The sequence below is a fragment of the Barbus barbus genome (genome assembly GCF_936440315.1).
Source record: "Barbus barbus genome assembly, chromosome: 1".
Classification (NCBI taxonomy): Eukaryota; Metazoa; Chordata; class Actinopteri; order Cypriniformes; family Cyprinidae; genus Barbus; species Barbus barbus.
In genome coordinates, this window is record NC_136729.1 from 13385253 (window position 1) to 13398922 (window position 13670).

General features: G+C 37.6%; 1 protein-coding gene across 5 annotated transcripts; it reads left to right on the plus strand.

The window, feature by feature from the left end:
* The first annotated feature begins 964 nt into the window (after nt 1-964).
* Nucleotides 965-9443, plus strand: LOC306849696 (transmembrane protein 88-like). Of its 5 annotated transcripts, none has more exons than XM_079384936.1 (4): nt 1079-1304; nt 1763-1918; nt 3583-3972; nt 8831-9443. In XM_079384936.1, the coding sequence occupies exons 2-4, from the start codon at nt 1880-1882 to the stop codon at nt 9110-9112; spliced, it is 711 nt and encodes a 236-aa protein (XP_079241062.1). In that variant the 5' UTR covers nt 1079-1304; nt 1763-1879; the 3' UTR covers nt 9113-9443. The 5 variants fall into 5 exon arrangements, with proteins under 5 accessions (XP_079241064.1, XP_079241062.1, XP_079241061.1 ...); XM_079384935.1 differs by having other exon boundaries at nt 1763-1844; XM_079384937.1 differs by having other exon boundaries at nt 1763-1819.
* Nucleotides 9444-13670: the final 4227 nt, after the last annotated feature.

The window sequence follows — 13670 nt, forward strand, 5'->3', positions numbered from 1 at the left end:
CAGACATTAATTGATCTGTGTGATTACGACCACAAATGGGCTCTTATCAGTTATGCAACCCAAGGTTTACTCTATTCCTCCCCTGTGCAACCACTCCCACTGTATTTTCTGATATTCTTTTCATCATGAAGGAGAAACCATGCAGCTCCACTCCATCTTTCTTTCAGCTCTCTCAATCTGTCCTTGCCATCAGTTGTTTGTGATCATTTCTGTTCTTATGTTGTCTTCAAAACTAGAGTCTGATCAAAAGACCCTAAAACAGCCTCAGTCACGTCAAATTTTCAACTATGTTGTTAACCTTGGTATATCTATGTGTTGGTCTGGTGGCTAAAAATGGTTGTTAACTGAGAAGTTGCTGAAAAAAAATCAAAAGTCTTGCTTTCATCTCTGACTGTTCACAGTATTTTTAAATGTAGCCCATATATATATATGGGCTACATTTAAAAATACTGTGAACAGTCAGAGATGAAAGCAAGACTTTTGATTTTGCTTTGATTGTGACAAACAGGAAGTGACAACAGTTACAGTGCGAGTTAAAAGAACTTAGGACTTCTGGTCTTAAATCTATTCATTAGCATTACTGTTTTGATTTCTAACATTTCTAACAACTTTCTGATATGGTCCTAATTTAAAAAGCCACTCGAACAGCCTCTTTTTTTTTTTAAATGCACAGAAAATGAATATTTGCCTCCTAAAAGACCATTACGGGTGGAGGATGGTGGATAACATGCATTTATACACAAGTCACATAGAGATGGCATTATCAACCAAACCAACACATGATTACAGGAAAACAAACACTCTCCACCATGTGGTCAAAGCAGTTTATGGTATGAATAAAAAAGAATGGAGGTTTGGAAGATGTGGTGTAAATATGAGGTGGTTTCATGTCCTCTCTATCCATCAGGAGTAATTAAAGTCCTCACTTCGGCTCTTTAAATAAACATTCCTTCCCCCACACAAAGAGTGAAGAAAGAGCGAGAAGAGAAGGGTAAGGGCAAAGGGGAGGGGGCATGACATGAGGGCGGCACAGAGAAAGGCACTGCTATAACTGCCAGGCAGGACACATCCATATCTCAGTCTGCCTCGCAGAGAGAGCCAGTGGACAGTATACAGCAAAAACCAACTACACCTCAGAGAACACAAGAAATGAGAGCAACCATCAGACTAGTACGCAAAGAAAAACATTTTTAGAATTTTGAAAAAGGAATTCCTAACAAACTTCCATTCCAAAAAAACAAGGAGTGCATGTTGTGTTCGTCAATTCAACAAAAAGACGAGGACTACTGGAGTCACACCATTGGGTAAGTGGAGGGTGCGGAGGGGTTGATAAGGTGCATGTGAGACTGGCCTATCAGTCTACAGCAGCGGAATGTTTGGAATTTACATTGATATATGTATTCACTTGATTATTCTTTTTACATTAATTCACATAAAGGTTATCTGCAAGTGCACTTCTGCGTAATCTAGTGTTGAGTGATGCATATCTGTAACATCTAATGAGAGACTGTTTACCCGTGAAATAAAATATGGTTGGATCATTTAAAATATCACATCAGGGCAAAAGCATATATTGGGGAAAAAAACTAACCAATTTACATGTGAAGTACTGAAAGCCACATCAGACCTTCTAATGCACATGGAAAAGTAAAACCTAGAGCTAATTTCAGCTTTATACAGCTTTAAAAATAGTAGCATCTAGTTAATAGTCCCAAAGTTTAGAATTTTTTTGACAGTTAATTCTCGATTTTGTCATTCCCAGAAACGTGGAAACAGAGTTAGTGGGTGGAGCAGTCTGGTGTTATCCAGGTTTGGCATGGTGTGCGCATGTGTTCACGTTTCCTGTGAGTGGTTTGTTATACGTTGAGTCACCTGCTGTATGGCAAACAGAATACAAAGGCAGGAAGACAACACAACGGTCAGCAAGCGCACAAACGTGTGCATGTCTTCCTCATCATGCATCACTAATGGCATATTCAGGATCTAGTGTTTAAGGGTCAGAGTGCATGTGTGTGTGTGAAAGAGTCGTAGACCATCCTGCATCCATTTTTAGAGGAAATCGTATGCGTATGGCACTGAGGCCACAGCTGTATGGCGTGTAAACTATTTGTGTAGTTTGACCTCGGTCTATTGTTCTGAAGTGCTATCTGGATGGTCAGCTAAGCACTGAGGGTGGTGTAGGGCTCCACACTGTACTGGAGCCGACAACCTGAAAATATAGCTTGAAGCTCAGGATGAGTAGAAAAAAATACGAAGAAAATGAAATCTCTTAAGGATCATAAATTATAAGAGTCTGGTAATTTTCATTTCTGTACTGTAAAAGTAGTATGTATACATAGTAGCATGTGTTGTACCACCTTTAATTTATGTTTAAGGGATTTATTTTCGTAACAAGCATTGAGTCCTGACAGGATGGCTCTCATTACTGTTTTACATTAAACTTATTGCAAATTTATGATAAATGCATATTACAAACAAATAAATAAAAAATAATTATTTTGTTATTTGAGTGAAATGTGACCCATGTTCTTGGTGAGGTTTACCCAGACAAGATTATTAAAAAAAACTATTGGAGGTAAAAAGAGATGTAATCCCAAGAGGTGAGGGTTACTGCGATGTCAAGGCTTCTCACTCTTCATCACTGGATCGTATCTCCTGTGATGTTCCAAACACACTCAAATACCAATTAGTTTCCGCCAACAAACCACCAGTTAGCTTTCAGATAGCAATAGGAAGTTAGGAAGTCGTGGCCTAATGGTTAGAGAGTCGGACTCGTAATCCAAATGTTGCGGGTTCGAGTCTCGGGCCGGCAGGGATTGTAGGTGGGGGGAGTGAATGTCCAGCGCTCTCTCCACCCTCAATACCACGACTGAGGTGCCCTTGAGCAAGGCACCGAACCCCCAACTGCTCCCCGGGCACCGCAGCATAAATGGCTGCCCACTGCTCCGGGTGTGTGTTCACGGTGTGTGTGTGTGTGTGTGTGTGTGTGTTCACTGCTGTACACATTGGATGGGTTAAATGCAGAGCACGAATTCCGAGTATGGGTCACTATACCTGGCAGTATGTCACTTCACTTCACATAAAAGACCTAATTAAAAGATCACAAACTTAGCTTCCTGGCGATAAGTGATTTAACCTTGCTCTGAACTTTTCTGAAGCAGTAAACTGTCCAAAGCTGACTATGGCCCCATCCACCACTGACAATATTTAAATGTAACACACTTTCCAGGGTTTTGAACAACAGGGAATGAGAGAGAAATAACCTCACACAGCTTAGTGCAGCCACTGCCATCAGCAAACACAGAGATCACATTTTTCAGGGTGTTGACAGCTGAGTTTGATCTCAGATTTTAAGAGGGTTGAGGTTAAAGACAGGGACTGAAAGCCCATCTATGGCCACTTTCAAACTCAAGTAAATTCACTGTTAAATCGAGGCTTGTACGATTGTATATTTAAAAGCATTAAAAAAAAATTGGCTGTTTTTTCCTGAGCTCCAACAATGTGGTTCAAGCCAACAACTGAAAATACAAACCCCATCAAACACTTTGTTTTCACAATTCCTTTCACATTCTCTATAATCAGACCAGGATGAGCATGAACGGCACACTGGAGAAGGGGCCTCATCACCAGGCCCTCGACCTCTCTGAAGAGCTCCCAACCAACAGCCATCATCACCACCACCATCACAATCACACCAGTCTCCAGCACACAAATTCCTTGGCCTCCACTGTGCCAGCCGGGACCCCAGTAGGTGGGTCTGGAGTGGTTGTGCCGCCACCTTACTCCGCTGCGGGAGGTGAAGGTCCGCTGGAGCTCCGGGGCTCTCTGGACTGCTGGGCGTGTTCAGTGCTGGTGACAGCGCAGAACCTGGTGATCGCGGCCATCAACACCTGTCTGGCCGGGTTGGTTTTCGGGCTCATCCTAACTCCTGCTATTGTCATGGTGGTATTCGGCTTCATCTGTCATTCAACGGTAAGAACTGAAATGAAATGAAAGTTTTTCAGGTTTTTCATTTTTCATGTGTAGAGGACTTTTAAGTAAGGTCTACAGGAGCAAAATAAAAGCTGTTTAATTATACGGATCAGAGGGTAGGAAACTTTCATAAAATCATAAAAAAAGTGGACTTAAGAAAAAAAAACTAAAAATTTAACAGAAAAACACTGATAAAGATTTAATTTATAAAAGTTTATTAGTACATTAACTTTACTCCAAAGTTGCTCCAAAGATCATAAATATACTACGGGCCAGATTTACTAACAGCTTGCACAACCGTCTTTTGGCATTAAAATAGTACTGACAGGATTTACTAAAGATGCGCAGTGAAGAATTAGTGCTGAAAAGGCGTGGACAATTTTTTTCCACCTGACCTGATTGAATATGCATTTGTAAGATTCCCTTTCAGGTGCGAAATTTATGGGAGGAGATAATTAAAATGAATCACGCAACGCAATTTACTAACGTTTGCTCTCATAAAATTACTAGTATTTGTGCAATTATTTAACGCCAAAAAAAGCATGCCAGCAAGGCGGTAATTTGCACTGCTCTTGGTAGATTGTGCTGGTCATAATGGAAATTATCTGGCAGGGTCTGTGTTCTTTATTGTGCACATTATTAATAAATCACACGCAGAATTTTCCCCTCCCATCGGCGCTTTTATGGAATTGCACTCTAACGGTAATTTGCCCTGTTTAGTAAATCTGGCCCTATATGTAATATACATTACTGTATATTACATGTGATACACAACCTAACATATTTAGTATGGAAAAAGTTGGAATGTGTAAAGAGTTAATCTAATGATAATAATAGTAATAACAATAATAATAATAGATGAATCAAAAGATAATGACAAAACTTCACAAGTAATAAAAGTCTATACAAATTCTTTTTTAAATGAGATTTAAAATTTTGCTGATAAAATACCAATGGGAAGAATACTGCATAATAATGGAGCCTTCACTGCAAAAGATACGCAACTTTCATATTTAGATCTTGGAACAATAAAATCCACTGAAAAACAGTCATTTATGCTTAAAGCATAGGCCTATTGAAAATTTGAGATCTCCGAGATAAACAGTGTTGCTGATAAAGGAATGTCCGTTATAATTTGGGAAAAAGACTCAGAATAAAAGCTAATCATGATTCAGAGATATTCTTCAAGGGATTTATGGGAGTTTCACAAGTTTCTTCCAAGTAATCTCTTAATCTCAGGCATTTCTCAGCAGTCTGAGTGCAGGAGTATTAGCAGGGGCAGGTCAGGAGTTGGGGGGATGACATCAGATGAGGAGTGTTTTCAGGACAGAAGTTTAAAAAACGTTTTCTCACAAAGTTGTATAGTGACCGCCCTCGACATTCTTGCACTTTGACCCACAGAAGAGTAGATCTACTGCTTCTCCACCGTATCAGCTCTGTTCATTTTCAACAAAAGACTGTTTCTGTAAGATACAGACCTTTTATCTCACTATTACAGGCTCTTCATCTCTTGCTAGAAGAAAACCGCTTAAGTTATCTTCGTGTAGCACCCGTGGCTCAGTAAGGGTCAATGTGTGTAAATAAAGGCTGAATTCTTCTGACCTCTCCAATTACCAGACCTTTGGGAACCAAGATCAATGGCCACTCGGACCAATTAGTCCCCATGTGACACTAGATCACCTATGAAAGACAGATAAATCCTTAAAGATCTGTAAGGAGCAACAGACCGCCATGGTATTCCATTGAGTAAATAGTTTGTAATTTCATATAAGCAGTCAACTACTCAGGTTTCTGTCAAGAGGCATAATAGGATCATTTATAAACAAAGCATTAACTCCAACTAATTAATAAATCTGCATAATTGAGGACCAAATCGAAAAGACTGAAGTGATGAGTGTGCATTTCTCTCTAGGTGTTGGATACGGTGGCCGAGAGAGCTCAACGCGCTGTAACTTCAGAAAACACATGCAAATAGAAAAAAACACCAGCAAATCAAGAAAACATCTTCATCATTTTGACAGCACATACGCTGCAAATGCTCACAACACATGCAAATTAAGAAACACTGCAAAACCTCACAACACATGCGAATTAAGAAACGTTGCAAATCCTCACAACACATGCAAATTAAGAAACGTTGCAAATCCTCACAACACATGCAAATTAAGAAACGCTGCAAATGCTCACAACACATGCGAATTAAGAAACGTTGCAAATCCTCACAACACATGCAAATTAAGAAACGCTGCAAATCCTCACAACACATGCAAATTAAGAAACGCTACAAATGCTCACAACACATGCAATTAAGAAACACGCTGCAAATCCTCACAACACATGCAAATTAAGAAACGCGCTGCAAATGCTCACAACACATGTCCTTTCTTTCATTAGCCTACTAAAAGGGCCTGAATAAATTTTAAAATATTATTCTTACTGTCATTTTTATTTTGACCTGGTTTTAACAATTAATGAAGCATTGCGAATTTATTTTCATTAACCTTGAAATTATATTTAGTTGAGGATATTAAATTAAGTTAGCCATCTTATAATAACGTTAATCGTGTAATTTGACATTATTAATCTAATAATATCCAAAAGACAAAGAAATCATGCAATCAGGGTGTTAAAATAAACAACAACAAAAAAACACTCACCTTTCAGTTCACGAACAACTCAACCAATAGCCACTGCACAATAAGCAAATCCCAGCTGGTCCGTCACTTTTTTGGGGTCCCCTTGAAACATTTCAGTTGTGGTCCATGCAGCGCGTTTCTTAATTTGCATGTGTTGTGAGGATTTGCAGCGCGTTTCTTAATTTGCATGTGTTGTGAGGATTTGCAGCGCGTTTCTTAATTAGCATGTGTTGTGAGCATTTGCAGCGTTTCTTAATTTGCATGTGTTGTGAGCATTTGCAGCGTTTCTTAATTTGCATGTGTTGTGAGCATTTGCAGCGTTTCTTAATTTGCATGTGTTGTGAGGATTTGCAGCGTTTCTTAATTTGCATGTTGTGAGCATTTGCAGCGTTTCTTAATTTGCATGTGTTGTGAGGATTTGCAGCGTTTCTTAATTTGCATGTTGTGAGCATTTGCAGCGTTTCTTAATTTGCATGTGTTGTGAGGATTTGCAGCGTTTCTTAATTTGCATGTGTTGTGAGGATTTGCAGCGTTTCTTAATTTGCATGTGTTGTGAGGATTTGCAGCGTTTCTTAATTTGCATGTGTTGTGAGGATTTGCAGCGTGTTTCTTAATTTGCATGTGTTGTGAGCATTTGCAGCGTTTCTTAATTAGCATGTGTTGTGAGGATTTGCAGCGTTTCTTAATTTGCATGTGTTGTGAGGATTTGCAGCGTGTTTCTTAATTTGCATGTGTTGTGAGCATTTGCAGCGTTTCTTAATTTGCATGTGTTGTGAGGATTTGCAGCGCATGTGCTGTCAAAATTATGTTTTCTTGATTTGCTGGTGTTTTTTTCTATTTGCATGTGCTTTCTGAAGTTGCAGCGCGTTGAGCTCTCTCGGCCACCGTAGTTGGATCCTTTCTAAACATATGGTTAACATCAATGCCACATAGATGCATCAATTCCCTGAAACTGCTCTGTTCAGCTCTAATCTTATCCGCACACACAATAGTTCTACAGACAGCTGGAATCTCTCATACTTTAGAGACATACCAATGTGAACTGTGGCTGATTTCTAGATTTGAGAAGATTTACATTTTATTGCATCACATCACTCTTTGACGTTTTCTAAAACTTTTTACAGCCCAAAAATGTAATTTGCTGACAATTTACTCACCTTCAGGCCATCCAAGAAGTAGATGAGTGTTTCTTCATTGGAACAGATTTGGATAAATTCAGCATTACATCACTTGCTCACCAATGGATCCTCTGTAGTAAATGGGTGCAGTCAGAACAGCTGATGAAAACATCACAATAAATATTGCATTTCTAACCACAATGAAATTCATTAAAATAAACAAAAAAAACTGTTTGCTTTTCACAGATGCAGCCTTCACAATATAATTTAATGATAGGGTGATCTCTAATAAATATCTAACTGTAACTCTCCAAGACCGCTATGTTTTTAGTTTTAAGCATCTACTTGAGTGAAGAAACCTGTCAGAGTGAGAAAGTGCAGCTCAAAATGCAGAAGGGCTTTATCAGTTTTCTCCCTCCTACTCTGTTAACTCAGTCGCCTGTTTTTCCTTTCTATTACTCTCCTTCCCTCTAGCTCACAGGGGGATAGATGAAGAATGTGGGGGTCTTGTTATGCCACAATCCTTTCCATCCTGTCCAATGCCACTTAATTAGAAAGACGTATCATGTATATTTGAAGTCTCTGTGCATATACAATTATTGTAGCTTTAGGCAGGCTGATGCAGAATCTATATTTTGGTAGTGATCAGGCACAGAGCTGCTCAAAGGGAGGAAAAAAGCCTTTACAAGTTTATCATATATATTTCAAACAATGTCAACTGCACTTCTAATACTAAATGTTTGCACATTTTAGCAATACTTTCCCCAAGGAAATTTTTACAAAGCAATATATTGAGGTTTTAGTGAATCAGACCAACAGTGGTCCTACGTCAAATTTTTTTAATAAATAACAATAATAATAATTAGAAAGAAAAAACACTACCTTGCAAGTAACAAATGATCAACTCACTAAAGAAAACAAGTATGCTGTTGGTAGACATTCTTGTCCGTTGTGTCTGCTCTTCGTCTGTCCACACCTCAGAGATGGTGTTCCTCCAGGGACACTTTATTTCTCTTTGACCCTCCTCGGCAATGCCTACATGCAATCCACCACACATCCTTGACCCCACACAGGTCCACACCAGTCAAATGTCTCTCTTTTCAGGTGCGCCCGCACAGTTCATCTCCATACTGTTCGGATCTACTGACAGACGGTGGCTGTGTGGCTCTGCTGGTTGTGGGTTTCTTGCTAGTGACTCCACTCCTGGTTCTGGCCTTGGCTGCGTACTGCCGGCTTGCCCGTCACCTTCAGCTGGGTCTGTGTTTTATTCCGTACAGCCGTGCCGTCTACAAGAACCTTCCAGCTACCCAGCACCGTGGCTTGACAGGGGGCTGCTGTGGACAACGACCTGGGAAAGGAGAAGGGAAGGGGAAGGTGTGGGTGTAAAGGGAAAGGAATACACTTCTGTTGTACTAGGGATATTGAATGTTGTGAAAGAGCACACTACACATTATAGACCAAAAAATCCCCTAATTAAATATTTCAATCTATATGACAGACAAAGAGAGGCAAGGAATTCCTATCTACCGATTTACATTTTTTATTATAGCCAAATACACCATGTTCAATACTATTTGTCTTATAATCAGCATGTTTTTCTTAAGACATTGTCAAAAATAGTACTATATTTTTTTCTTATAACATGTAGTATTGTGTATTTCCATTTTCTTTAAATGTTAGGCCTATATACAAATCATTAAATACTATAATTCTACAGAACTGATGGGCTGCTCTCCTAATTTTGTACAAGATTTATTTAGACAAAATAAACTTTACTCATAAGACCAGATTCAGAGGGTAGTTGTTTCTCATGGGGACACGTACATACATAGCATGCATATCAATTATTGAACAAATACTGTATTTACAAGAACAATATTTCATAATTGCTCCACCACAGCTAGTGGGAGCTGTTAAGAACAAAAAGAGGACAGACAAGCACGAAAAATTTTAAATGGGTCATTATTATGGCAGCAACAGTTATGCAATACAATTTTAAAATATGTAGCCTATTACATAGGGCCACAAATTCATACATAAAAAATAAACCAAGCAGATTTATGTTTAATTTATGTAGAGGTTGCATTAACTTATTTCTGCTAATCCCCACATTTTTAATGACATCCATCATTTTGAGAAAATTCAAGACAGAAAACCATTTCAAATATAGCGCCTTTTTTCTATTTTTAAGCAAATTTAAATGATCATATAATAAATAGGCTATTATTATATATATATATATATATATATATATATATATATATATATATATATATATATATAGTTTTTGTTTCTCCATATTATTCCAAGCATATGACATGAGAAACAATTACCGTCCGAATAGGACTAAAGACAAAAATTAAGGACAGACACACCCAAGCTGCTTAACTACAATTTATGGAGAGCAAGTAATGACTGCAGCTTTCAAAAGATAATATGGTAAACGAGTTAAAACATTTTCACAATGATATACTTCTACAGAAAAAAGACCATCAGCTTGAGATAAAAAGACAAAAAAAGCACATAGCCCCCTCTAGTGTTAGAAACAATGATCTATATACAATAATTCAAGCTGTTTAGAAAGTCCTAAACAAGAATTTGTAAAAACAGATAATAATAATAATAATAATGGTGGCAAAATTGCATGCAAATAATTCTAATTATTAATTCTAAATTAATCTTCACACTGACATATAACAGGTTAACGCAACATGTAACTTATATTACCTATGCTTTGAGAAAAAAATATATCTTAATGCATTGTATTTCTTTTCTTTATATCTTTATTTGATTTAATCCATTTGATCGCACAGGTACCTCACACACACACACACACACACACAACATTAGTTCTAGCGTTGCCTGACATTTCAGCCATTCATCATCAAACTAAAATGCAGTCAACCAAACATAAGTTTATTTACACTGTTTGTTTTTAAAAATCAGCATGCAGCGCCCAACAAACATTTTAGCGCACGCGAAGGATTTTACACGGATGTTAGAACATGAGAGAAGTATAAAGCTTTATTTAGGCTACATAATTAATAATAGTTTAGCAACCAAATGTTACAAATATGGCAAAAATGGAAACATTTGGATTCTTGTGGAATGAGACAGGCTCGTGAGCCCAGTGCAGTTTCAGTTTTGCTTGTATGCTGTGTATAGGCTAATGAATGCCACAACAGCCTATTTTGTTTTATTTGATAGTTTAATATATAATTTTATAATTATTTATTTTTCATTCTTGCTCTATTATAAATACCATTAAATTTTAAATATTTGTTGTAGAGTGAGGGGAACTAAATAGGCTATAATGTACATTTACCAGTATTTTAATATTATAAAATATAAATATGATATAATAATATTATAAAATTCCATAAATTAATGTAGCCTAATTGTTTGCAATTACAATGCTAACGGGTGTTTTTGCAGTAAGATCTATTTCTCTTTAATGAGATTACTTCCTCCTTTTGGCAGGGTTTCGTAGGGGCAAGGCTTTCTAAACCGGGGTGTATTTAGGGGCGTGATATTCAAACCACGAGTGTTTTCTGCCGCGACATTTATCAATGTATGATCACACATTGATAAATGTCGCGGCAGAAAAACTGTCCATGACGTATGAGGCAGGAGGAAGACATTTCCTCTCCCACAAACCCTACTGCCGAAGGGGTCCTGAAAGCAGTGTCTAGGGAAGTTGGTCGTTCCATTTGGCCAATATCTCAATGCCCCTTTTCACTGGCTTGTGGCAAATGATGTGGGCTACATGAAGCAGTAAGCATATTCTATTTACCCCCGGTTTCACAGACAAGGCTTAAGCCTAGTCCTAAAGTGTAAGTCTTAGCTGTTTCAACTGAAAGAAGCTTGCACTGACTGATCTTAAAATATATCAGTGCCTTTGGTTTTTCTCAAGATGCACACCAGTAAGGTTTTTTTTTCTAAGTACGTTTATATAAATTGCTTAAATGTCCTAATTGAACTATGATCTAATCTTGGCTTAGTCTAAACACTGTCCGTGAAACCGGGCCTTAAAGTTTTTAAAGATACTGTTTGCAAATCATGTCTCAATATATTTAAGTACATTGTGTAACCTGTTACCTTTTTATCTTTGCAAAGTTTCAATGCTAATTTTGTAAGTGATGAATATTTGGATCATTTAGTGTCAAATCAACAAGATTTCAGAAATTTCCCTGGCTCAAATGTTTGATTTTGCTAATATTTTTTCTGAAGATAAACGTTTAGTGATGAAAGCAAAAATATTAAATGTCATGGATGAATATTTGCTGAGTAATCTGCTTTTTCGTAGAGGGGGGTCAAAATAGCAATTTTCACCTGAGATTCAGTGCCAAATTACAGTGGGGTAAAAATGACTTCAGAAAGATGGAAGCATCAAAATGTTACTTTTACACAGAGATTGGTAGGACTATTAGTAAAATCTGTTGATTTTAGCAATCTTTGTTGCATAATGTACCAATGGTGACCGTTCAAAAATGGGAAAAGGACACTTTTCAATTTTTTCTTGAAAATAATCTTGAAATAAATATTCTTTTTCCCAAGTTTGCGTGCCTATAACTCAAGAAGTATTCAAGATATTGTAATATAATTTTAGATTCTAGTTCTTAGTAAGCTTTACTTATGGAATCATTATTTTCAAGGCCCTACATCATTCAGTCCCAAAGATAGGGGGGTCTCAATGAAGCTCAAGATTGTTGAATATGACCAATTTTCAGTGGTCAAAAACCAAATGTTGGTCACATTGTATACAGTCTATACTTATTTAATTTAAAGAACAATGTCTGAAGAATAAATAATGTTGAAATTAAAAGTGTATCTTGTTTCCCTCTATCAAAACAATACAATTTGACCAACATTTGGTTTTTGACCACTTAAAATTGGTAATATTCCACAATCTGGAGCTTCATTGAGACCCCCCTATCTTTGACAGAAGGAAACAAGATACATTTCTAGTTTCAACATTATTTGTTGTTCAGGTATTCCTCTTTAAAAGAAAAGTAGTATAATATTTTTGCAAATTGACCCACATTTGGTTTTTGACCACTAAAAAAAGGGTTCGAAAATCATACCTTTCAGGAGATGTGGGAGCTCTACAAACAATATTCTGCCCAGGAAGACAGGCCAGATGATTGTAGCATGAGCCAGAGGGATTCGATAAAGTAGGTGTATACAGCTCTGTCAGACGGTGACTACATACACTTGTACATACACCACATATCACCAGTGTGCAGATGAAAAGATTTAGGAAGTACATTCATGACAAGGATCAAGGAAGTTGTCACAAAGCATATTACCACACCATTAAATAATTTAGAATTTTTTACCATTTAAGCACATTCATGATAAAACAAATGTTGATCAGAATGTTATGACAAATTTGTTACACAGATTTCAAGTTATTCCATCAATGAACCCTCACTGCTGGATGACACTTACTTATCAGAAGTGATCAAATCTGAGTCCACAGCATCATCCACAGCCACATCAAAGATGTCCTCATCTTCAGCCAGAAGTCATGTTTCCTCTGCAGAGTAATATTTACATACACAAAAGACAAAAAAAAGGTGTGCACATTCTAAATTTAATTACGTTTAATGCATTTGTGTATTGAGTGTATTGACATGGCCATCCCCAATCCAAATGTGGGTCTGGAAATATCAATCTCTCAAATCTCACAGATTTTGCATGTGGTGAAGATGATGTCTGGGGAGGGTAAAGGCTTAGCTGAGTGGTTTGGGTATAGGCAAAGAGCATTAACAGATTGTCTCATATGTTCTTACGTGTGAGAAGCCACTGAGAGTCTGGAGCCTGTGTCATGGAGTAATTGACAGGTTCCAGCAGGCAAATCAGCCTGTGCCTAAAATCCTGTATGCTGACCATGGGTGTTGTCATGCATAATGCTGAGCTAATGCGGAGACTTTGTTCCAAG